The sequence below is a fragment of the Corvus moneduloides genome, chromosome 12 (genome assembly GCF_009650955.1).
Source record: "Corvus moneduloides isolate bCorMon1 chromosome 12, bCorMon1.pri, whole genome shotgun sequence".
NCBI classification, from domain to species: Eukaryota; Metazoa; Chordata; class Aves; order Passeriformes; family Corvidae; genus Corvus; species Corvus moneduloides.
The window spans coordinates 8,423,923-8,450,945 of record NC_045487.1 but is presented as its reverse complement, the minus strand read 5'-3'; the positions used below and the strand labels follow the sequence as shown (position 1 = coordinate 8,450,945).

The 27,023-nt window shown below is 43.1% G+C and overlaps 1 protein-coding gene across 1 annotated transcript in view; it reads right to left on the bottom strand.

Annotated features, from left to right (window-relative positions):
* Window positions 1-1,119: 1,119 nt before the first annotated feature.
* The window catches only part of AMFR (autocrine motility factor receptor), a 28,375-nt gene continuing 2,471 nt past the window's right edge, over window positions 1,120-27,023 (bottom strand). The window contains exons 3-14 of the mRNA XM_032121475.1: window positions 25,657-25,821; window positions 23,727-23,879; window positions 20,395-20,435; window positions 18,591-18,723; window positions 17,909-18,042; window positions 16,352-16,462; window positions 13,308-13,498; window positions 11,548-11,651; window positions 9,463-9,597; window positions 8,734-8,817; window positions 4,100-4,284; window positions 1,120-2,641 (exon numbers count right to left, since the gene is read on the bottom strand). Of these exons, the coding sequence (XP_031977366.1) occupies window positions 2,497-2,641; window positions 4,100-4,284; window positions 8,734-8,817; window positions 9,463-9,597; window positions 11,548-11,651; window positions 13,308-13,498; window positions 16,352-16,462; window positions 17,909-18,042; window positions 18,591-18,723; window positions 20,395-20,435; window positions 23,727-23,879; window positions 25,657-25,821 (1,581 nt within the window). The 3' untranslated portion in view covers window positions 1,120-2,496. The remainder of the gene's footprint in view (window positions 2,642-4,099; window positions 4,285-8,733; window positions 8,818-9,462; window positions 9,598-11,547; window positions 11,652-13,307; window positions 13,499-16,351; window positions 16,463-17,908; window positions 18,043-18,590; window positions 18,724-20,394; window positions 20,436-23,726; window positions 23,880-25,656; window positions 25,822-27,023) is intronic.

Sequence of the window (27,023 nt, the reverse complement as noted above, 5' to 3'; positions counted from 1 at the left end):
AGGCAAAGGTGCCATCCAGCGGCTGGCCAGGGTCCGCTCCTCAGGGAGCTGCCGGGAAAAGTCAGGAGCGCAACAGAAGTCCGGAAAGAACATCCCCAGTCTCTGAAACACCTCCACCCTCCCTGGTGGAGCTCCAGGAACCTTCCTCACGGACACCGGGAAGCTCCTTCTCTCATCTCTGCTGCAGCCCGAGGAACTGCAGGACCTCTGGCAGGGACAGGCTCATGGCACCCTCTCCTTCCCCACGGATCTGCTGCTGGCAGAAGAACTGGATTCCACAGCAGGGTCCTGCAGCAGGCAGGGAGGGCTGGGGAGAGCTGCTTTGCCGGTATCTTCCCAGGCACCTTTTTTGCAGCAGTGAAATTGAGGGGAGCAGGATGTCACAGCTCCCAGAGCACCAGGAGGAGGAGGAGGTGGCTCATGCACCGCTGGTGTTGCCAGCCAAGCCCTGGGGAACCAGGAACTCCTCAGCTTCTGTGTCTGAGGAGCGGGCAGGAAACTGCTCCAGGGCAGAGCACTCCTGCCCTGAAGGTGGGTGGGGTGGGAGAGAACAGGCCAAAGTGGTGGGCATTGCCCACAGACAGGTCAAAACCCATCCTGGCTGCAGGCACCCCCTCTGCCGAGAGGGAGCTGGGATCATTCTGCCTCATCATGTACAAAGTGCCTCATCAGGTAAAACATCTCCCAGAAATGCAGCAAGGAAGAGGAACTCATGGATACCCAGAGCCCTCAAGGATTTCTGTGCTGTTTTCTGCACTCTCAGAGGAACATCGACTCTGCTGCCTGGATCACAACCCAAACTCTGCATTGCTCACACGAACAATAGCTCTCATCTGTCCACACACTGCCAGACAGCTCAAAACCCACCTGATTTTCAGTCCCTTGAGACACTGTTTCTCTGTCATTTCCCTGTTCACAGCACAGCCAAATTCCAGTAGCAATTACTACCCTGCAACCAGAGGCCTGGGAGAATGTTCCCAAACCCAGTGTCAGGTGCTTGTGCTCCCTCTCATCAGATGGAAAGGGGGAACCGACAGGGACCAAAGTGCAGATGCCCCATTTACAGACCAAACACACACCAGGAACATGAGAAATCACACTACAGAAATTTACAAACAATTTCCAACACTGATCAAGGTTTTATTTTTGTTTGGTTGGGGTTTTTTTAACAATAAAAACAAAACAGCTATGTTCTAGGCAAAACCAAAGATCTCAAAAAAATTTTTTGAGGTTTACTAATAGCATTGCAAGGTAAGGCTTCCCAAAGAGTTTTATTGAAATAAATTATTTTCACCTAAACATTGATGCAATTCCTCTCATTAAATTCACCTTCACCTAAAAACCAACAGTAAAAAAAGTTACCAACAATTCTAGATAATACTGGGCTCCTTCTAAAGGACGGTGAAACTAGAACTCATTCTTCAGAAGTTTAAAAATTAAGTCACTGCCATGTAAAATTCAACTATGTAAGCTAGCAGCGGCAGCGCCAAGGGGATCTCAAAAGTTCTTAAGAAAATCCAGGTTAGCAGGTTGGGCTGCAGCCAGCAAAGGTCCAGCTGCCCCCATTCCTCCAGTCTTTCATGGTGAGGTTGTGGGGTTAAAAATGAAATAAAAAGCAAGATATTGGAGCAATCTCCGCACCATCTCATCAGTGTTGCACTGGAGTCCAGGACAGGCAGGTTTTACTTTCAACTCCCCCAGCTCATGGCAACAATGTAACCTCGCCTTAGGTCCCTCTTCTTCACTCGATCCCCCTCTGTCCCTCGCTTGTTTCTGGACATAAAAGGCAAAGGAAAAGTGCAGCCTTGGGGATGAACAGAACCAGACCTCTGCCAGTGCAGAAGAGCCCAGCAACAGTGAACTATTTCATGCTGGAATTGGCGTGAATCAGCGCTTTGCTGCACAATTCATGAATTCAGGTTTTCCTGTGTTGTGTAGCCAGACAACTTCATCCAGTGTAAGAACCTCCCAGCGATGCTACCCCAGCCCTTCAAGCCGCCCTACATAACACCCTTGGGCTGCTGTAGGAACAGGGACTGAGGAGCCTGCTCATCTAACACAGGGCTTGCTGCAAGCTTCTAAGCTTCCTTCCCTCGGAGTAACTGCCCCTGATCTCGAGCAGAACATACCCGTGCGCTCCCTGACCTGCACCCACAGCTACCTCAGAACACACTTCCCCCAGCCTCTGCTGTGCAGTCAGCCCCATAGCTCATGCCAGCTGCAGAAATCATGCCCGTGGTTTAGAAATTGCCTTTTGTTGTGGAGAGGATCAACGTCACATAGAAAATATTACAAAAAAGGTTAATTTGTCAGCTGTCCAAACATTATTAGACCACATGCTTTATACAGCAGAGAGGCAGCCAGCTCACTCGGCAGCACAGCCAGCTGAACTCTGAAGAGACACTTTCCTGCTGGTATAGAAAGCGCAGGGTTTTTTGTATTTAATTAATTTATTCAACGTTGCTCACAAGGAGGAGGAAGGAGGGGCAGCAAGTGCTAAGAGTTTTGCTGCATCTGAAGTCTCCGTTCAGCAGCGGCAGCGAGGGTCCTGCGGCGCAGGGTGACGGCGTCGGCCGTCGCTCCCTCGGGCAAAGGCTTCTCTGTGCTCAGCTCCTCATCGGAGGTTTTGTTTAAGTAACGCCTGAGGGGGGAAAAAGGAAAAGATGAGTGAGCAGAACCCACCTCATTCTGGCTCTGAAAAATGCATCCCTGCAGTCGGGGAGGGCTGGAAGGCAAACTAGCAGGAAAATGCCTCAATAAACGTGCACGTGAGCTATGTGCTCCTAAAAAAAGCCCACATCACCTACAATAGGCTCTGCAGAGTTGGCAGGAGCTCTTAGGTTTTGTGCAAGATCCTTGTGCCTGTGGGAAGGAGCCAGTTCTAAAGGTCAGGCCTGTCCTCTCAACTCGGAGCCATTCACAGCAGGTGAGTTACGACCCCCTCTGTTCCTGTTAACTCCACTCCTCAGCCTCTGGCTCTGCCTACAAGAAGGCACTCCCTGACGACAGGGAGTAAGCCTGTGACAGAAGGGGCACTAGGGGCTGCACAGTGCAAGGTAGGGCCAGAAGACAAAGAAGTTGCTGCCAGAGTTAAAATCCCAGTGAATTTTTACACTTTAATGGGACAAAACGGTAGTTTGAAATTCAACAGCTCTTCAAACCAGTAAGCCAGAAAGTCAAAAATACTCTTGTCTCCCTAAAAGACATTTTTTCAAACATCAAGGAAAAATTTAGTCTAGGAGCAAGTCTGTTTACAGACTTATAAAAGGTGTCACGGCCCCAGGTATTTATAAGGCATTTCAGTATGGAAAAGGAGCAGCAGTAGCCTGACAACACCAAAGGACCTGGAACTCAGTGGGGTTGTTGTAGACCTCCTCAGCAGTATCCCTGTGATACAAAGGAAGGGAAAACGCTTGTTAACACTATGAAGTGTTTTCTACATCACTAAAGTGCTTTTCCTTCTCTGATTAATCAGCAACTGGGTGCTAGTAGAGTCCACCAACATAACTGGAGTACCAGTAAAAAAGTTGAATTCTACCTGTAACAGCTGCTACTGCTTGGGCTAAAAGAAACAGTTCAAGTTGGTCCCTCTCTCTTCAGCAGCGCTGACTGGCTGGTGCTGAGCTCCTCTGGTGAGGTCTAGACAGGGTCACCTGTCAGATCTGTGCTGCTCTGGGCTCTGTATTTGGAAAAAGTGGTGCCTGACAGGAATTTCAGCTGTAAGAGCACAGGCAGTGAGGGCTGACACCTGTGCCAGGAGCGGAACTAAAGATTACTAAAGGACTTAGCCCAAGTAACCTGCTCTCAGTAAATGCTCAGACCAAAGCCCACTGAAGCTGGAAAAATCAGCCTTTGATTTCAAAGAGCTTTGGATCAACTGCACAGGAAGCTGTGTGCGTGCTGGGACACATGATGCTATTTCAGAGTTGGGTTTAGTTAGCAGTGTCAAACAGCATCCTGAGCCTGCTGTGGCAGATGTATTCATTCCTCTTACTGCTTTTCCCATCAACCCAGGCTCTCAGTGGTCTTAATCCATTTGAAACCCATTCTGGGGGACTCCACCTGAGTGGCCAGGCTGGCGTTTCAGGAAGGAACATACTTTCGAGCTTGTTGCAACAAGTCCTCCTTCCGCTGAACCAACATACGCTGCCTTTCGTCAGCTGACTTGGAAAAGCGACTTCCCCTGGCCTCAAAATCTTCTGCTTCATTAGGTTCTGCATCCATTTCACTGAATTCCACCATTTCTTCCAGTCTGGAGTTCAGTTCAAGTGGCACTCTCTCCGTCTAAGAGAAAAGGAAATAAGGAGTAAATCTTTGGAAAATTTGGGCTTCTTTGCATCAAAACAACAAACTACAAAGAACTGTCATTTTCTGAGGCACTGGAAGAAACCAGAGTCTCACCTGCTGTACCCAATTCCCTCGGTTTCCTTTGAAAAGCCCAGCCAAAAAACAGAACAAAGATATTTCAAACCATGCTCAAAGATCCTGTATCCTATAACGCTGTATCTTTTATGCCATGTTTGAAAGTAATGTCAAAGACAAACATTAATTACTCATAATTAATGCTCTCTGAAAATGGGGCATTTGAAAGTCAGATTCTGCAGCTGACTTGACAAGTGATGCAACAGTAAAGAGTTGAAAAAGCAGAAATCCACGTACTAAGGAAAGAATAACAAATGTATTTGCAAAGATCATTTGTGCTCAAGAAGGGAATTTATGAGGCTTTGGTTCACTGGGTTCTGCAGCACCCAAATTATCCTGTTTTAGACTGCTGGAGCAAGGCTGGCAACTGTCCCAAGCACAGTGTGCCAAGAGAGGAGCTGGCAGCCCCCACATGGTACCTCTCCCCCCTGACAGCCAGCTGATAACACTAACCCGAAAACTGAGCTGATGGATGATGGCTCTGGGTACAGCAGCTGAGGTGAAACAGCACATCCTGATCACACCCTGTCAGACAGGATCAGATCAGCCCCGCGATGCAGAGCCACGGCAATAACCAAGCGTGGTGGCATCACAAAACAAATCACCTCGCAAAGGGCTGAAGGGTGTAGCCATCATCTGGTACCCCAGAAGATGACTCAAGCAAGTGGGATGCTCCAGAGAAGTACTGGCCAAGTCAGCCCCTGCAGCCTGGTTTTGGGCCTTTGGCAGCGCTGCTGAGGAGCTGAGATGGCCGATTCCATGGGATTGCTGCTCCAGCCCCAACAGGCCGGTCGCAGCAGCATCACAGTACAACACACAGGCTTAGGCAGCTGATGTGCAAAACAAGTTGAGTCATCCCAAAGCCCTAGAGACAGGCCAGTAACGCCATCTCCCCGACACAACGCCTTCAGAGAGCAAACACCAAGACAAATGTCACTTCCCATTAGGTAGGTGACCCAAGCAGGAATCCCAGAGCCCAAGTCAGCACATTATGGACACTGCAACCTCAAACACAAGTATGGGTGTTCAGCATCTCTCAGCAAAAACCCCACTGCTGGAATTTACCAAATGGCTCCAGCACCACACACACGAATGCACTGGGATAACGTGGGTGTTGGGGTCCCTTCTGTAACATGTGGGGGCACCACTGGACTGCCTCAAAGCACTGCCACATCCCTAAGGAGGGAGGGATAGCCCCACAGAATGATCCCATGGATTGTACTTGGGGCCAAGATGACCTTGGCAGACCCAGTGAAACAGGTATAGAGCAACTCAACTGCTGCTTCTGATTACCACATAGGTGGGCAGGGAAAAGGAAAGCTCTGCTGCGGGAAGCGGAGAGGAGCCCACTCATTGTAGTCAATGTTCAGACAGTGATCTTCACTTGTTTTTCCCCCGGGCCATTAGTATCAGAAGATACAAGTTGTCTCACCTAAGGTTTGGGAGTTTTTCATAAGGTTACAAAGATTCAAAAATCAATACCCAGAGCCCAATCATCTATCTGAGCACAGGAACAGTTACCACGGAGGTTTTAGAGACAAAACTATCACAGCTAATTGCAGTAAAGATTATGACAAGCCTCAGTAATGCAGCAGATCACAGATGCAGAAGCCCGTATACTACAAAACTATTCCTCTTTCAGGCTCCAAGAGAAAAAGTTTCATGAAAGCCATGGGATGCCTCAGAAGTGTCTCTAAATAGCCACCAAGTACTTAAGCAAGGGAGGGCATATAGCGTAGGAATGGAGAGGAGGCAGAGCATTATGCACATCACTGGAAGCATCAGCATTCCAACGCACAGCTGGAGAGAAGCACATGCACAGTGTCCCACTAATGGTACGGGCCAGGACTGATAGGGGCTGTCAGTATTTAGAGCATTATCTCACAAACCTGTAACATGATTTATACCATGATGGTACTCAGAGATGCCTCTCAACTGCTATTACATTATATCAGCACTTACACCCCAAAACAACAAGCTACAATCGGGGAAAAAAAAAATATCAGCCATTATCTGTATCTTAAGACCTTTGAACTCCAAGTAGAATGAAGCCATAATATGACATAAGGCACTAGGAAAACCAACACTACTCGTGAAGAAGGGTTCTTTTATTTGAGTGTCTCAGCTGCCCTAAGAAGTGTTGTTTCCAACAAGCAGAACTGATGGTTTTTGATCTCCACTTGCTGTTGGAGATCTACAAAGATTCCCAGTGGGTATGCTGATTAAAAAAAAAAAAAACAGGTAGAATGCTTGTAAGACGTACCCTAAGGCTGCAGCACAAAGGAACTGGGGTTTTCACGGTCTCTCTCAGAGACTGTGTCATAAGGTGTCAAGGTCTATCTATCCATAATCTAGAAATTCAAGTCACACTCAGAGGAGATGATGGCAACTTCTTATGTCCCTTCCCATTTGCCTTTAAAAAGATTCTCAAAACTCCAGCGCACCCTGCTGAAGTAGCTTGTTTGCTGCTTGCCCTTTTCTCACAGACAAGCCTTTGACTGACTACAGCAACAGATTATTCTGGCAAGCAGAAAGAGATACACCAGGCATTTGGTTACAAATTAAAATCAAAATCAATAACACCAAAGTGACAGGAGGTTCCCAGAGCAGGAGGCTCCCAAGGCTCCTCTCCACAACAGAAATACTCTCAATAGCAAGGAGTTAACTAAGACTCCTTGGTAGAACTCTGAGCTCTGTAACAAGGGTGTGCAGCTTGTCCCAAGGCAGCCTAAGCTAACACTAAATGCACAAAGCATTTCTGAGGCAGGAAGAGGAGAGCAGCACCTTCCAGCTTCCACAACACTACCCAGCAGCACGTTTCTCTCTATGCATAGCAGTCTCAGTCTCCCACTTCAGCTCATGCCTGTGATTCCCATTTGGTACAGCACGTATCCATCCAGGAAAACCCACACAGGGGCCACCAGTTTATCCTACACAAGCAGCCAGCAGCAGCCCGACTAAACTGTGGGATATTCACAACTGTTCCACTGTCTCTAGGCCATCTCTGTGCTATCCTACACGGTAAAAACAGGTTCTCCATCCAAACCACCATTCACTCCAGCCAAAACATACCACCTGAGCAGTGCTCAGCAGCACTGCAAAGCAAAAAGGCATCTCTGTTAGAGAGCACATGCTCAGTGCTGTCATGTATGAACACCACTCCCAGGTTTTTCAGGTTCTGTAGAAGGAAGGACAGAAATACAGGCAGTGCCAGGCAGGAGAGAAGAAACATGAACAGCAACACAATCATTCAAAGTGGAATTTGAAACCAGAACCAAGCTAAGGATAACTAGTTAGATACCATTTGTACCAAGAGAGGTTTCTCTCATTAAAGAGCAGGGCAAATGCCTCTAAAACCTTCAAAGAAACCAAAAAATGCTTGATCCAGACCAAGATTTTCATTCCTGCAGTTCTGTAGCTGCTACCCCAGGCTCTTACCAAATACCTATACCATCGCTACCACCTCTTCCTCAGCCTCAACTGCATAATCAAACCAAATCAAAGGTTTTTTTGTTTTGCAACCTGCTAACAAGGGAACTGCCACAGTTGAATTCCAGGTAGTAACAGGTTGGGTATTCAGGTCACTAAAGGCTGCAGAGAAAGTCACACACTTCACAAATTCACTCAGCCAGAAGAAAGGGAGATTTATAAAACAGAAACCCTCAGGATGTCACTATTACAGTCAGAGAAAACAAAAGTGAAATGAGATCTTACTCTACTCACAGGGTAATTTTTTTTCCCTGCCACACTTTAGCTAGCACATGCTGCTTAGTAAAGCCCTTAGTGAAGAACAGCAAAACCCATTATTGTGCTTTGTATATAGAAGGGCTGTTATCTCTTGGTCTGTTTGTATCTCACTCCATTTCCACCAAAGCTCCCCGTGTCTTAAAGTGCTTCCTCGAGAACACAAAAAGAATTCTTATACCCAGAAAAGAAATACTCTTCTTTTTAATGGAAGTGTTTGGAGATGTACAGAATGGGAATGAGAAGAGAAAGGGGAAGAGCAAAGCAGCCTGCTCTTCATATTCCACAGATGGGCATGGGCTGATCAGACATGAAAAGAGACATGATGATCTTCTGTTCTTTGTACCATTTGAGAGCACTTTCCTTCAAGGAAGAAAAAGAAAAGCACACAACTAATCCTCTACAGAGGCACCATACTCATATCTGATTTATCTGCCTGACCGTGTTAGCTCTGATGAGAAATGCAAGGAAGGGCCGCCACCAACCTGACCTGGTACAGAACCACAGGCACCTACCAGTCCATGCAGCTTCTAATTGTGCTTTTTGCCCATTTTCATGCCAAATTACCTGTGTGACAGTTCCAGTATCCTCCTGATCAGTACTGTGCCTTTCCACAGAGTTGTTCAATGCAGGTCTAATGCTATCTGCACGCTGAAATGCAAACATCATGGGTTTAAAACACTGTGGGAAATGGCAAAAAAACCCGAGCTCTTTGAACACATTCAAACTCTGCCCTCTGCAATGTCAGGCGTTGTGTTCAATTTAGAAACAGATAAGTTAGCAATAAACAGAATGCTCTGTGTTGAGAGAGAATTCTGTTTCCCCACACGCAGACTCCAGATAACAGTGCTATCTGATGTGCACAGAACCTGAATTCAATATTCTTATTAACAGAAACATTGTCCCCAGACTGCTTTACTGAAATCTGCTGGCACTAATTAAGAACAAGGCATCATTTTGCCGACTTTCTTTGCAAAAAATTTTCCTAAGTGGTACAATTCAATTATCTGTCAGCAGAGAAATAAACTGGAAATGTTCTAAAAGCTCTGCACAAGAGAGACCGGGAAGAGCTGCGTTAACTGAGCAAATATTTGTCTCTTGTCTAGCTAGGATATTTTCAATATATTTTTGGTACATGACTGAATACACTGCATTTACAGAGATTTAAACAAAGGGAAAAACAAATCCCAGATTCACCAGTGCTTCAACTTGCTTCGTTCCCCTCACTCATTATTAACAGGCTCAGTGCTGTGATAAGAAAGAAAGTAATTTTAGGTGCACAGTCTTATAACTCACCTGTGTGGGGAAAGGCACCTGGATGCGCCCTTCTAGGATGTTGTCAGTCGTGATCTCTACAGAACGAGTTAGCTGCAGATCCTGCAGAACTAAATGATAAGGAACCTGAGGGAACATCTCCTGAATCTGATGGGCCTGGAGAAAGCAATACAGTCAATATCAGCAGTAAATAGAAGGTAACTGATAAGTATGTCAACAGAAAGAGATTAAAAATATTATCAGCTCAAAGATGCTGCTTATGATATGCAAACTCACACACACAAGGAAAAGAGAAAGAAAACCCATGCTGGCATTGACTTCCAGGGCAATATGCTGCCTCCACTGAAGTCAACAGCAAAACTGCAGCTCCTAGGGAGACACCACATGGCCCTGAACAGCGCCTGTAGATGCACAAAGGCTTCAAAGGCTTCCCAACCCTCTTCTTATGACAGCCTTTTAAATAAAGCTCTATGCAAAACTCATGGCTGACTGAAAGTTAGATCAACACTGGGAAGAAAAAACCAATTTTGCTTTTTGACAGATTAGTTCCAAAATGGTACCGATAAGGACAAATGGAGCAAGTTTTAATAAGCCACTCCCTCCAGCCATCCTGCCTACAAACCAGTTTAATAGGGTCTGAAAAGTCAAGTAAATTAAACTGAGTTGTCAGGGAACAACTGACATTGAATTATAATTCAATTTCAAGTTAGTTAAAAAATATCCAAATTAAATAAGTAAAGGTAAGAGGGAAGACAAATAATATGCTTTTAGAGACCAACAACTAGATTTCATTTAATATTAAAATGTCTATTTTCACTAATGCCCAAAGTTGTGGGGGCCAGGGGGGAATGAGAACAGCAATAAGAAAAGAAAGGTGGAGGAGTTCTGAGAGCAAAGCAAAAACTACACACCAATTGACAGTGAGTTCCAACACAAGCAACTACTGCAAACCCAACTCTCCATTGTACTAACTTGTGACCAAACCAACTGATTTAGCATTTCAGCCTCTGGCTTTCCCCTCAGAATACTTCCCTAGGTTTTTGTTCAGTAACACAAGGGAGAATTTCACTTACTTTCTATTAAAAATGTGTAACACTTTAATAATTTGCTAACCTGAGCCTTTCCATTAAAGTAGACATTTTAATGTAAGTTGCTACTGTACTTTTGATAATACACAATCCTAAAAAACCATTACTCATCCTTAACAAAAGCCCATTTGTGTCACTATGTCCAATAAAAGAAAAATTAAACTGACCTCAGATGGAGAGTTCCTGCATACTTAACTAATAAATCATCTGCCAACACCTTATTGCTCCCTCCCTGCTTCAAACACCCTAAAAGATAGTGGCCTTACCCTGCTGATGTTTAAACAGAAGTAAAGGCTATGGGAAAGACCTAATATTCTGAAAACTCCATCACTTTCATGAGACACCTCACTGAACATTTATTAACATGGTACAGAATACAGTAGCTTGAAGAACTCAAAGGAAATAGTACTTCTCAAAAAAAAAGAAGTGTCTCATGAGGCCTTTCCTTTTTGTACATTTGAGTGTTTATGGATGAATTCAACAAATCTGGAATTTCATCCTCTACACTTCTACCATCATCATGAATCAGCAAAAGCTGAGGGTGCTAGAGAGACCACCTCACACTTGTAAGACACTGGAACTGCTATCTTGAAGCTTAGTGCTATTAAAGATTAAAAAAACAAACCAAAAGCTATAGAATGAGTTTGATCAGTTACTATTCGACCAAGAGCTAAATTCTCTTTACACACCCTTTGGTGCTGCAAGTTGTCACAGAAGTAATGAAAAAGAGCTAAAGAAGTTGAACTAAGCAAGCTGACAAAAAGTCTGCCTATCTACACAGAAGAACATGTCATTTTTCTTCCTCATTCACCTACCTCCAGAACTGTTCTTTTATGCTGGCACATTTGAACCCAAATATAGCCCTAACTTCACTAAAATAAAGCTTTTCTCACTCAGAAGAACAGCTTTCATCTAGTGTCTAACCACTGTTTCTACTTCCTTCCCCTTTCTGTTCTCCATCTCCCTGTAACCCCTTCCCCTACACAACACAAATGGGAAGGCTGAGGTGCAGTCTTACCATAACATTGAGCTGGGAGTTGCTGGCTTGTGCAATTCCGAGGATGTTGGTGGTGTGCATCACTTCCACGGAAAAACTGGGCAGCCAGCTGGCAATTCGGGAGCCTGGAAGTAAGAAATGGTAAAACCAAGAAAGTCAAGAAAACACATGAGGATCTCAGCAGGCCAAGTACTTCTACTTGTATTTAATATAAGTTTTCATATTCCACAAGGTACATGCAGGGAGTACTGCAGTGCAATCTATCCCTAAGGTGTCCCAAACATGGAGATGGTTGGAGTGAATCAGTAACTGCCAGTACTCTCTTCAAACACACTGTCACATAGTGGTTTAACAATGTGGGGGCTGGAAAAGGATCAAGGAAACAACATACCCTTGCTTTCTTCTTTTAATGTTCCTATTAAATTGAAAATTAAATTAATCCAGAGTCAAATCCAGTTCTAGAATATATTAATAAATGCAGCAATTTTACAAAAAACGGGACGGCTTCTAAGCAATCTGAATCCAGGCCCAAAATGGGTAATCACTGAGAAATATTACTTCAAAAGGACACAGAGTAACTGGAGAAAGTGACTGCTGCAATCATGTGCTTCAGCTCAACAGAGTAGGGCACATGGGTGGCTCCCTCCTCCTTCTGTGCTGCCACTTAAATAAACACAGGCTTTGCTCTATGCCACTTCTCCTTCTATTTCCATGGTAATTCTGCAGGTCTCCAAGTCACCAGAAAGCACTGGGGAGGGACAGCCATCAAAAATACAATGTTATTCTAAACATAAATGTCCTTTGGAGACCTAAAGTACCTCAGAAGTGGAAGCCATGCAGAAGCTATCAGCCAGTCGCCATGTACCTAGAAATTGTCTGACCCTTCTCTGCCCATTATTCTCCCCCCACAATCTCCAAAGATTTCAAAACAAGCACAGATGAGGAAAGGTCACTATGTAAGTTTGCAGCATCTCAACTGCCTCATGGGAGCTCCACAAGGCCAGAGCCCAAAGCTGAATATTTGCAGTACTGAAATCTACTGAGAAACACCAAGACTGCCATCAAAACCTGGGAAATTGTGGAAGACAAGCACACACCAATACCAAAAATTCTAAAAAATTCTGGAAGACAAACAACATAAATTGCCTTTTTCAAAACAAGTTGTCTCCGTACACAGAATTTACCATGGCCTGGAATTACATCTGCTTTGTGAGTACTTGTAACACACTACTAAAAAACCCCAAACATGTAAAACTGTTGTGGTTACATGATTCCTTCTGAAACTAATCTTCTGCACCTAACCAAGAATTGCAAGTGTCTTGTAAATTGAGTGGCAAACGGACTTTTGACAACCACACAGTAGCTAGGGGATAGGGGAAAGACTGACTTTTAGACTGCACCACAGAGGGCTTTTTTTCCCCCTGTTTGACTGTCCTTGATTAACCACCACATGGTAACAAAAAAAAAAGACAGTCACTTCCCATTCTGCTTGTCAACATGGCACACAATTAATAAATGCCAGTAACTGAAGCTGCTGACCACAACAAATCCAGAAAAAGGGAGCACTTGTACAAAATCTTTCAAGGAATCTCCACAGCTCTGGGAAACCTCAGAGATGCATCTGAGCTCTTGCAAAAGAACCATCAGAAACACAAAGGTGTTTGACAAACACAAGCAGAGCATGGTTTGAGTTTCAGCTGAAGCGCAGGCAGAATTCCCTTCTACAGAAGGCTGCTCCCCCTGTTTATTTGGGCAACGGATGCCAAATGTGCTCAGCTCACCATCAAAGTGGAAGAAGTGATTGTGCTGGTTCAGGCGTGGTCTGCCTTCTGCTGCTGCCACAGGAACCAGGTTCTCATCCAGATTCTCCCTTTGGTGATCCTCCCTCACGTGATGACTGTCAGTGATATTAAGAGACATTCTGCAGGTGGGGCAAGATGTGTCTTGTTCCAGCCAGGAACGCAGGCACGAGCTGACAGGAAAACAGTAATACTGTGGTGAGTTTGCAGTGTTTTTCCAAGACACCAGTATCACAAAGTACATCAAGCAGCTGTAGCATATTCTGTACACAACGTGGACTGCTCAGAGATACCCTTAATGAGCTCCTGATGACTCTGGCATAGGTTTCTTATTTCTTTCAACTAAAAATACTCAAGCGTTCACTTTTTATAAACATGCATGCAGATTTATCGCAAGCTTAAAACACTCTTCAAGCTTGCTGTCCTTCAGAACAAGCAAGTTTTGCCTGCAAGGGAAAAGAAAGCATTTCTTTTCTCTCACCATTCCCAATTGAAAAAGGCAAAAACCAACTGGACACATTGTTAATGTATCCTGACACATTTTCATAGAAGTTCTGTCTGTGATGAGGCAATGGCACCTCCAGTGTTTTCAAATAGCTTTTCAAAATACCAATACCCAAACCACAAAAGTCAGTACCACTCCAGGAACTCTCTAAACAGATTTATTAATACTAGCAATTCTGTGCCATTACAATCCTTACTTAATTCTGAACATTTTCTGTTCTGCAGAAAGTGAGAAGTGTTTGAAATGCTGGTTCAAACAATCAAAGCTGTGCATGCTTTTTGATTCATGCTGATGTGACCCACTTGCAGTATTTGCTCAAGTTAAACCTAATTTTCAGTGTGGAAGAACTGAATTTCACAGAGCTGAACACTTCCCAATATTATAACACATACTTCAGATTTGCAGGGTGGGTTTTTTCCCCAGAAGTTCTCAAAACACTTTAGAAAGGTAAAGACATACAAAAAGATCAAAGAACGAAGGCACAGATTACAGGTTTGGGTTGACAGGGCAAGGGAAAAGCCTTAATTGCAGGACTGTAGTGAAGTAAAGGATACAAGGATTCTGTCCAACTGCTGAAACTTTGCCACAGTGTTTTCCATCATAGTGCATGGAGGGATATACAGTGATGGGTATCCCAGAAACAACCAAAGCACCACAGTAAAAATCTGCCACCTTCCACCACCTTGGTCACCAGCACAACCAGCATGCTGGCGCTGGCACTGCTGTCCAACATCACCTCCCTGACCACAGGAAAACCACCCTGCCCACAGCGAACTCAAACCTCTGCTAGAGTTGTACTCCAGAGGTCACTTGGGAAACACCCGGAGTTTCCCAAGCTGCCACCATGCTGCTGCTGCTGCTGCTGCTGCTGCTCAACAGCTCAACAACCGAGATGGTGGAATGGGCACAACCCCGTGTCAGCTGCATCAGCACCAGGCCCTAAAAGCCAGATGTGGTCATACCCATTGTGTACCACACAGGCAGAAGAGCTTGGTCACTCACAGCACCTCAGTAGGAGGAGGGCCAACAGCAGGTCAAGGCTGGCAGCCTTTCAGAGCAACAACTCTTGAAACTGCCTGCTTCCTAGAAGGTAAAGGAGAGAGTTTCAACATGCCTAAAAGATTCAGACACCTATTCCCATACATTTCCTTAATATTTAGGCACAGGGTTGACCTCAGCAATGCAAATCTTCCCTGCCACCTTCTCTTCCACTCCAAGTAACTGATGGCGGAAAAAAAATCCCACGTAATTGAGAATGGACACAGTGTTCAGCCTGTTGACAAAATCACCAGGCTTTTATGAGGAGAGAAACCACTCTCAGGTTGTAAATAGGGTTATTAGTTACATCTGGTTTTATATGCAAGCCATCCACTGTAACATGTTCCCTCCCTAAAAGCACCACGGAGTGTAACTTGCTTCAGGACTGTAATTGCTTCAGAAAAAAATACAAAGGGATCCTTTTAAATACAGAGAAAATGCCTTTCTGAAGAGAAGACCCTGGGCTTCTCAAGTGCTCAGCAGGTGATTAAATATTCACATGATTCAGTAGCACTGGAAGAGGAGTTTCTGCTATGGAGGCACATTATCTCATTAGAGACTTATTGGAACACAGATAAATATTTATGGCAAGGTTTGTCATAAATGACAACAAATTAGCACACAGATTACAACCTCTGGTTTGACAGTTACCAGAAGAGTAAAAAGCTATTTACAGAAAGTAATGCCACAGGGACAATTTAACTGACCTGCATATTCATCACATGGCCCTCCAGAAACGCCTGATTCAATCCCTGTATCTCCTTTCCTATTTAAGCACAGGTATGGAAGTGTAAGCACTGCTACAAAAGATCCAAGGAAAGTCACATCCAGCTCAGCACACTGTGTCCACAAGCATCTACCACTGTTCACTACTGAATGAGTGTAAGAAGCAGTGTATGGGAAGATCCTTTGGCCCAAAGTCTCCCCATTCTAACTACCAGCTGCTTAGGGACCATTTCTGCTGATTTGGTTAACCTCTTTTACAGCCCTGATGGACTCATTGCCCCTTGAAACACAAATTCAGACCTGGCCTCCTCAACTGTCCTGGGTGACTCACCACCATGTGAGGATGCACTATAGAAGAATATTCCCTGTTTTCTCCTTAAAGCTGGTATCTGGAAGGTACTTAAGGATTCGACTCCCGTTTTTCTTCTTAACCTGAAAATCAACACAACCTCCACACAACAAACCTACCAACCTGTGTTTGAGAAACTCAACACTAGTTACCCACTAGCTGAAAAGAGGCACACTCTTAGTTTGGGAGAAAAGAAGTGCACCAAGTGGAACAACTCAAACATGAAAATGACTGGAATGAACAGGACTTGTACTTTGTTGTCAGAAGAAGACCAAGACAACCCAGGCAGTAAGCACCCAACAGCTGTGCTAGTAGTTTGTTACTTGCCATCCCACAGTAAATTTCAGTCATGCCCATCTGTCCCTTCCCTTCTCAGCTGGGTGCACCCTCCCCAGCCTGGACACATACTTGTGGAAGAGGTGGCCGCAAGGGAGTTTACGTGCGGATTGCATGGAGTCCCAGCAAATGGCACAGTCGTCATTGTTCACTGCCAGCTCCTCTGGTGTTGCAACTGCAAATCTATGAAGAAGAAACAGGAAGAGACAGAAGGAATGACTACACAATCTCAGCATGGCCTCCTCTCTAGAGGATCCAGTGCTGAGAAAACCTTACCCTTCATGTTAACATTTCATCAAGAGAACTATGCCAACAGATGTGTTATTTTTTTGATAACTCAGGCTACACTGCACTGTACTTTGACTTAGTACTTTCCAAGAGACAATTATATGATCATTTTGTTGAGATCCTTAAATTATAAACTGTATAGATTTGGTTTATGTCATTTTTCTAAATGAGTTTTAATAGCTGTACCCATTAAGCTGTCTCTTTGGGATCATAAGCATTTATGGACTGACTACTTTTGGCCTCAGATTTTGCCATTCCCATTTGTCTTGACTTTTTTCCCTTTTTTTAAGCTACAGTGCCATGTAAGCAGTTACTACACAGTATCCAAACACAGACAATATAGAGATGAGTGATGTAACAACATTTCACAGCACTGCTGGTGTGGAATATACCTGAAGAACCACAAAAAGCCAGCTGCCAATGGCAGCTTCAGAAGGAAGTTAGAATGTGGTTCTTCCAGCACAATCAGAATGACCAAAACACACCAAGTCGCTCAGACAAGATGTCTGTGACACATGCAACTCAAACAGCTTTGTGAGCAGCTCCAAGGGGATCAGTGGCTGCATCTTACAGAAAAGAAGCAATGCTTTGTGGATGAACTTTATTACGTAGCTCTTAACCTGGTATCACAGCCATTAAATGACTTTCCAAAAAGAAAACCTCATGAATTTCTAGACAAGCTAGCCTTCTCCACCTGGACTACAGCAGCAGGAATCAGAATTAATCAAACCCACAGAGGGCCAAAATTGAAACAGTACAGTGATGTACAGAAAGAATAAAACTCCCTGTGGCTCTTAAAGTTTTTAAGAACATAGCTGAATGTTGAAAACATTGGATCAGAGATGCAGTACTATCTGGTATAATATTAGGTTTTGGCAGGCCTCCCAATTTCTCCATATTACCTCACTAAAAGGGAATGGACTAAAGTACTGCCAAGGTGCTCTCAGCTCCACTTCAGGTACAGAGTCTTAGAGCTGGCTTTAGGTTTAGTAAAAACACAGTTAAAGCTAGGCAGGTTTTCATTAATATTTTGATTTCATTTCAGTCAGTAACTGAATACTATGGTCTGATAAAATTAAGAGCATTGATTTCTATCCCAGCCAAGCAAGCATTTGACAGCTGAAATAGGCAGAGCTCTGCAGAGCTTCTGTCACCTCACTAAGGTAGTATGTGTGAGAATACAGGAGAAGAAATACTGGACAGGGGAGTCCACTTTTTGTCACTTAATATGTTACCAGTAATACTGCCATTCTACACGTCAATCCTACGTATCTTAAAACCAGAAAGAGTGTCCTCTCTACTAGATCTACATCAAAATTACAGAGCAAGTAAGAGGCTCACCTGGCTTCCATGTTTCCAACCACACGCAGGTAGTTCTTGTGCCGCCGAATTCGCCGCTGCACCTCGTGGAACAGGTAGCGCAGCTGCATGAAGATCACCAGACTCGCCATTGACAACCAGATATTGCCAAACAGCTTGGGAAAAAAACAGAGCAGGGATTAGAAACAAGCACCATGGCAAAAAAGAAGCTGCATCAGGTCTTAAGAGACAAAGAAATTGAGAGACCAGCCCTGAAGAATTTCACTTTTGTTGGGTCCATTCACAGCAACCATGCATATTCAAAGGTACTACCACTCATTACTTCTTCAGATACAACTCTGGCAGCACAGCATTTATAATGAGGATAAACTGTATTCAGTCCTGTCCAGCTTAGCATCCCCTGCTGCCAGTGAAAATAACTCACTCTGATATTACTCAATAAAAAAGCTAATTAAACACCTACTAAACAGATAATTACACACAGTAGTTAATACTCCTTAACAAAGTTATTTGTGATAACTCCAACTACACAGGAGGAAAGAATGCCAGAATCCCCCCTCTATATTTTCATCTCTATTTAAGTAACTTCTCTGTAATATCTGGTTTCTAAAATAAGCAAAGTAAAAATAATATATAAAATACGTATACCCAATACCCTTTAAGGCCAGTCTATTTGTTCAGCATTATGTCCAGTATTTCATACCAGCATATGAATATGATGCATCAAGTCCAGGCAAAGCAAGGTTAGCTCCATGACAAAATCTGTGTAGTAGACATAAGTGCCTTTGCCCTCCCATGTTCCCTCATGGTTGAGATCCCAGAGATGAACTACATATCTGCAAGAATGAGGAAATGAACATTATTCTTATTTTTTCTGTCAAATAGCATCTCTATAATTCAAACTATTTTGTCCATTTTTCAAACAACTTCTGAATATGGATTCTTTGCCCTTCCTAGGCCCTGTGCCCACAGTCTGTGCTCTCTCCAGGGGGACTTCTTTTAATGTTACTGGTTTCAAACAGCAACATTTTTAAAAAGCGAAAAGCAGTCAGTGCTTAGCCTACATTGACACTACAGACATTACCAGCTAACAAAAAAGATGCAGCATTCACTAAAAACTACTTCATGTACTAAAAGTCAGAATTATAGTAACTACAGAACCACACTTTTCAGCATGTGAGGTGTTTCTCAGGTGAGTCATTACAGCTCAGTGTCAGACCTGAAATGCTGAGTGACCTGCACAAAGAGGCTCCTGAGTCACACACCATGTCCTACCTATGCACTCACAGGCATGTAACAGGTACACATGCATGTGACTTTTTCAAAGCAAAACTTCAAAAGACCAAGACCTTAACACAAACCCTGTAGAATGACATTAAGTAGCATCTATCAATCCTCATCCAGCAGCACCCATCCACTTTAATCCAAGCTTCAAGCTATCACCACCCACTAAAGTTATCCATGCATTTCAACCCCCATCTGTAAAAATCATTCCCATCTGTAAAAATCATTCTTAAAATGCTTCTACACGTATTTAATCCTTTGTACTATCCAACATACCTGCCAAGTGTTTACTAGCTGGCTTTAAAATAAATGTTCCTGTAACTACTTAAACACCAGTACAATCTTTTATTCAAATAAAGGCTTCAGGATAAGACACACACATCACTCAAATGAAACAAAAAAAGTCAGTTGAAAACTTGTGCTTAAGAAACAGCACAGGCTAAAGTCAACCACCTTTACTCATCTCATCAACCTGAAATGGTTTGGGTTGGAAGGGATCTTGAAGATCATCTCTTTCCAATCCCTTTGGCTGCCTCATCCAATCAGGCTGTGACCAATCCCAAGACGGGGCATCCACAGCTTCTCTGGGCAACCACTCACTGTGCCAGTGACTCACCAATCTCACAGGGAAGATTATTTTACCTCGTATCAAATCTAACTCTGCCTTCTGTCAGTTTGAAGTCATTCCCTCACTCCATGCCCTTGTCCAAAGTCTCTCTCCAGCTCTCTTGGAGCCCCTTTAGGTACTGGGTGAGGCTCTAAGGTTTTACCAGAGCCTTCTCTTCTCCAGGCTGAACACCACCAGCTCTCTCAGCCTGTCTCCATGGCAGGTGCTCCATTCCTCTGAAAATCTCTAAAGACTCTTCCAGACTCACTCCAGCAGGTCCACATCCTTCATAATTGGGGCCCCAGAGTTGGATGCAGCACTCCAGGTGGAGTCTCAGCAGAACAGAGCAGAGGGGGAGAATCCCCTCCCTGGACCTGCTGCCCACGCTGTGGGGATGCAGACCACGATGTGGTTGAGCTTTCTGGGCTGCAAGCACACAGTACTGGGTCATGTCAAGATTCTCATCCACCAACACCCCCAAGTCTCTCCTCAGGACTGCTCTCAATCTCCAAACACGTATTTGCAATTCAATGAGGTAATTACATACACCTCTTACATCAACATGCTATATGCACTACATCCTGAGCAACCATCCTGTGAAACATAAGCTACTCACCGTAAAATCACGTGAGCAGTTCTGACTGTCACCAGCAGAGACTGCAAAAGAGGAAGAAAAAAAACATACATGTTAACATTCTGGCAGGGACAGTGGCTCAGATGCAGGAGCTCAAGGGCTAAAACACAAAACGCATTTATTGCGGCTTAACAAGTTCCTGTGAACCAATGGTCACTATAGGTGACTGTGTGCACAATATACCTGAGACAACCATGAAGCTTATAAATAAATATGGAAGAAATTGTTCCCAAAGACACAATGCTATTAAAGCAGCCACTAGTGTTACTGCTGTTACATGCCATTTTTTCCTGAGTACACAGGACGTATTGCCTTTTTCAATTATTATCACTCAGCAAGTGTTGAGACCACAGTCCCACCAACTAACTCTCCTCATCCCACTTCTTAAAAAAAAAACTGGAAGAACTGAATAATAACAGAAATTTGAGGAAGTTAACTTTAAATAATTCCCCCCTTTGCTGAGATGTAAATGCTGCTAAAGTAACTTCTCTCTTTAATCATACTTACATTTCTAGGCTAAGTACAGAGCACAAAACCTGAGTATATCAGAAAGTGTAAGATCAGAGGTGTAAAGACAAGTCACCAAAAAGGTAACTACATTTCCATGGGCTCTTATCATCTAAGAGACAGTGGCCCCATCACCTCTCTGTAATCCATCAAGCCCACAGTGCTCCATCTCTTCATTCTATCCTCACAGTGAAAAAAAGCAGACATGCTTCCCCCAGAGACTGCCCACACCACCCTGTAGTTAGCAGGGGCCAAGTGACACTGAGATCCAGGGGATTTACAATGAGCAACTGAAACCACTTCTGTGAAACTGGTCTGATGGCATGCCTTCAGCCTAAGTACTACGAACAGGACAGAAGATCAAAACCACTAACTTCCCAAAGCAGCAATAAGCTGGTTGGTTTGAATAATTTTTTCCATCTGTAAAAAGCATTCTCAAAATACTTCTATGCATATTTAACCCTTTGCAACACCCTACATATCTGCCAACTGTTTACTAGCTGTCTTTAAAAGAAAAACATGCAATGACAGACAGACTGGACACTGCTTACTGTACTATAATTCTCAAACACCATATATTAAGGCAAAAAAAATTAATGTTTACTCAAAAATACAGACAAGTCCTTACTCAACTTTCTCTGGGCATTTGCACATTTCACATCCACCCTCTGCAGTAAAGAAAATGCTGACAAGCAGCAGAGAACATGGGGAAGTCTACCTAAAACACAAGAAAAACATCTATATTGCTTTATTGAAAACCCTGAGCTAAATCAATGTTTGCAGAAGATAAATTAATAGCTTAATGTAACTTAATGTAATTCATTCATACTAATGGAATACACTTGGCAGGGTCCCTCTCAAGGAGCATCACACATGCCACCACCAGAAAAACATTTCAGTCTGAGAGATTTAATGTTTTTTACTAAGAGCTTGAAGTCTGCTATGAGGTGTCACTGCCAGTACCTGTACAGAAAGAACCCTAAATGTTTTATTCCACTCACATGAGTGCTGGGTATTAAAATCAAGGAGATTACTCATGGTTGCCTAAACCATACAGGAAATATTAAAAATGTTCAAAAATGGCAAGATATTAGACAATCTCCTATGAGGAAAAATTAAACAGACTAGAATTCTTCTGCTTAGAAGGAAATGCAACAAAACAACAGGCAAAAGAGGATGATAAAATCACAAATTCTATGAAAAATATTAAACAGGGAATGATTCTTTGCTAATTTTCATCATAAATGTATTTGATGATAGCTAAGGACATTATTCCCTGCCCATGGCAGGGGGGTTGGAACTAGATGATCTTTAAGGTCCCTTCCAACCCAAATCATTCTGTGATTATTAAACAGAAGATTCAGAACAACTCAAAGAGCTCTTTCGTTTACATAGAGCCAAGTAAATGTGGAATTTGTTGCCTTTGGATATTACAGAAGCTGACACACCAACAAGTTTAATGAATGATCAGACAACTTTCCAGAGTACATCTGGGACTATCAAACCCAATGGGCTTGTGCAGCCCTCAGCTCAGGAACGTTCTCAAACACCAGTTGCTGCAAGCAAAGCTAGGAGATCCTTTCTTCTGCATTCCCCACAAAGTTCCTTGCTGCCCTGCAGCAGCACAGCAGGGGATCCATGGCTTGGCTGGACACCCCATACTTACATTGACTGAGCACTCCTTTGTTAATCAGCACACAGAACAGCTCCCACCGAAATGAACAGCTGGGCCCCATCCTGCAACCCCAAACATTCACACACAGCACAGCGCTAAGGAGGCAACACAGGCACCACAACACTCCCTGATAAACCTACCCCGAGCTGGTGCAATGCTGATAATCCTTCTGCCAAACCAAGATAACAGACATGACACCAAAGAGACCCCACTTTTTAGAGACACTGTTAAATCTTCCAATACCCTTCCACTGTTTAATTACAAATCTGGTCTTGCATATTCTCGTGTTCAGGGAAAAATAAAGCGATGTATTAAATAACTGACCTGTGGTGTGACAAGCATCATATTCTCCTACTATCAGTTGTTTTCCTTCCTGCTCCCTAACTCCAAGTATGAATTCAAGATAAGAGAAGAAAAATAAATTGTACATGTTACTTGTTATCTGAACTAAGGATGTGCTAACACAACATACTTGCAATTATACTGGATTCCTTTTGTTTGTTTAAGATTATCACTTCCTCAGGCAGAGTGAAACAACCCATCACAATATCAAAAACATACTGATGTTCACTCCACAAACATACTGATGTTTACCCCACAGTGCAAAGTGTTCAGGCGCACACAAAAATGCCTTGCTCATCTCAGCTGAGACAGAACTCGTTACACAAACATAGGCAAATCCCCTAAGTATGCCTTAAGGAAAGGATGTTAGTCTCACTCCTTTTGGGGAGAAATGAAATAGAAAATACAACCTCAGAGAAAGAGGCTGAAGTGCACATTACACTTTCATACACACTCTCTCCCTCTCTCAAGCGCTGTTTCACCAACCCTTCTTGCAATGCTCATGAAGCACAATCATTACTTTTTCATAAGCTGTCATTTGATTTCAGCATCATCTTACAGGTCTATCCTCTCATTCTCTTCTTCAGACCAAGATTTTTTTCAGGGAGTTAAAGGCTAAAGACAGAAAGCATGCCAATCTGGCAACTTCTGGAAAACAGGAGGAGTTGTTTGTGTCTTCAAAGTTTCTTTCTTATGGGAATTAAAAGTAAATCCACTGTGTACCAGGACACCCCCAAGTAAGGGGTCAAAGGCAAAGCAGAAACCACAACACATATGAAGAAAGTCTCACCTCTGCTGCCATGAAAGCCAACGTGTGCATGCCATGGGTGTAGCCAACAACTCCACAGACAACTGCTAATCCACAGCAAGACAGGAGCATGGCGATGAGCAGGGCCAGCACTCTGATGTGGCTGCTCATGGGTGTGGTGGGAGAAAAGGAAAGCTGCCAACACAAATACATAAATACATGACAGGTTTAAAGGAGTACTTCATCCACCCTGCCTTCTATTGACACCTCACCAAACAGGACCTCATTCAGGAAAATCTTTTGCTTTCTAGCACAAAACCAATTTCACAATGCAATGTAGTAATAAATAAAGAAGAATAAAGCTAAAACCACACACAATCCCAAAGCCTCATTCATGTTACTGTCATTTACATTCACTTTTTAACAATCAGTTACAATTTTTTTATTTACAATTAGGATTATTTGAGCTAATGTTTAAATCACCTGTGCAAGAAAACCAGACACAGTAGTTTCCACATCAAACCCACAGCCTCTGCTTAGGATGAATAGGCACTTTAGAAAGACACCTAACCTAACAGAGTCTTCGAGCAATGTTTTGCCAATTTTTCACCTGATAGCTGATCTGAATTTCTCCAGCTTGGTCTTCCGTCCCCTAGTTCTTCCATTGTCATTTTCTTCTGGAAGAAAGAGACTTCTACCCAAAAAAATACTTAAGCTGCAGATAGAGACTGCCAGACAGACTCTACTGAAAACAGCTGTCTCATTCAATAGCATGCAAAGTGTGTTAAATCTCTAAACTACCTTAACAGAGGGCTACTACACCTAGTCTGTCTGAATCAAAGGCAATCCAAGGGGATGTTGGTCCATCCTCTTTTTTCCAGGCCAGGATGAGAAAGAACAGGACAAGGAAAGAAGGAGTTGCCCAAAGCTTCACTCTGGTTTGATTAACAAAGTTGATTCCCATTTTTTGTTTTTAAATGGGTTCTTTCTTACATCTTTGTATCTGGTTCAGCTCCACATGCCCCTGTCTTTGCAAGGCAAATCACAAAAGTATCATTTGTCCAAGCAAAAACTGACTATGCATGCTTTGAATGTAAAAGGAATATAACAAGGATTTCTTCCCACATGACCTTTGTTCTTTCACAGCTTTCTGAACAACACTAAAAATACCAGATGACTGCCTTGTTTCAATGCTGTCTCAATTTTCTTAAGCCCAGCCAATACAGTTTCAAATTTAAGTGCTTAGCTACCTGTGAATTAACAGGCCTTGCTGGACATTATTAAGAAAAAACCTGCAAAGCCCAGATCTACCTAAAAGAAATTAATGGATTCAATTTAGGTCAAACTTCTATTCGAGGAGAGAGGAGCCTAGGAAAATGCAGGCCCATTATAGGTTAAAGGCCAAGATTTACTGTTTAAATTGCAGTTTCTTCTTCCTTGCCTAGCCTTCACTTTCTGCATCTCTACAGAATTTATTCCTGGTATTAACAGAAAGTGGAATGTAGCTTAGAGAGAAAATTGCACAGTATATTGTAAAGACACTGACAGTCAAAATTCAGCATATCTAAGTGAGTGTGAAACCTGAGCACAGAAGCTGCAGAAACAGGCTCCGTGGGCCAATCCTAAAGGGCACCAATCTAAGGAATGTTCTGTTGCTAAGATGTCTTTACTAAGGAGAGCTATGAAGCCATCTCATGCAGTTATGTAAAAGTAATTACAGGGCACATATAAGGAGCAATTTATTGAAGAAAATAAGTATCTTCAGCTCCATTTGTCTCATGGGAAAACTGAAGGAGTAAGATTGACATTGTACTTTAAAGCACATATTTGAAGCTACTGGGAAGTGCACACGTTCAGTACTGCAGAGTGGGGAAACGGTTTAAATGATCTGTTTGTACCTTATCACAAGCCAGTGCCTGAACCAGAAACAGAATTTGCATGTCCCAAAAGACAGCCCTTAATCAAAACTTACATATTCAAAGCGATCCTTGCAGAGCTGAACCATCAGATGGAGAAACACAAGTCCAGAGAACCAGAGGCACCACATCACTACTTCTTCCACTGTTTGAACATTCAGCACACCAAAAATGAAGATGAACTTGTAGAAAATGAAATTCCAGAATTTATCCTTAAGGTGCTGTAATGGAAGACACTTGGTTACTGTAGTGAAAGCACTGAACAATCCACACAGAGGGAAGAAAAGGAGGGGAAAAGAAAAGAAGAAAAAGGGAAATTTAAAAAAAAATGGAGGTAGAAACGCAACAATACATTAGCTAAAGTCTGCTGCATACACACCTTCAATAGTATTTGTTATTACCCTTACTGAATTAAAAAATGTATTAAAAATATTAGTAGATCTTAGTATCTATCTAGTCTTTTATACCATGGCACAATAACTGTGCTACACAGCACACAATGCAGTTTCCTGCTATACTCCTAAAACAGTGCTCAGCACAAAGCAAGTCTGATCTCACTGACTCCTCATGCTCACACAACTCAGCTACCAGGCTGCAAACACACAGTCCTCTATGCAGGTAGAGCTGCCACAGTTAGTTATTCAAGATGCCCAAATTGCCTAGCACCTTGGTTACAAAAACCTGCCAAAAAATACGGATGATTAAGAAAAGATGACAAAGTCTGTTCTTAAGAATCACAGTGCCTACAGTGGAGAATGAGATGGATGAGCAATGAAAATAAAATGATTCCCACACACACGCAGTATGAAAGAAACAATATGATGTTCTCAAGCAGCAGACAGCAAGCCAGCTTGGAGGGGATAAAAAAAATTTATGAAACAAAATGTTTTGTTAAAGTACAGATGAAGTCACCAGGAGTTTAGTTAAGACAGGCCCTGAATTCCTTAATGATGCTGCCGTTTTGGGCTTGCCAGTATTAATAAGCAGCTTTCCTTTACATGACAACTGAGGCAAACTCCCACTGTCCAAACACAAATGGATCCATCCTGCTACTGCTTTTCACTTCAGCTTTTAAGAGGGTAGAGAACATCCTGGAAACTATAACCAGTTAGAATTCTACATCCTTATAGTCAACATGGACTGGGTAGAAAATCTGGCCCACTGCAGTTTGATAGTGCCTTGGTTTTAACAAACCACTCAGAGACACTACAGGATATGAATTACAAATACAATAGGCTTTGAGAGATCCACAGTTATTAACGAGGCTTTGTGTACCTTAGTTCTGCATGTCAAAAATCATCATGGCCTGATTCCTAAAGAACTGCATTTAAAGACTTTTTTTTAATACGTGAACACACTCCAAACCAGTGCTACTGCATTTACACAAGCAACTCATGCATTTCCTTACCGGTTTTTTAAAAAA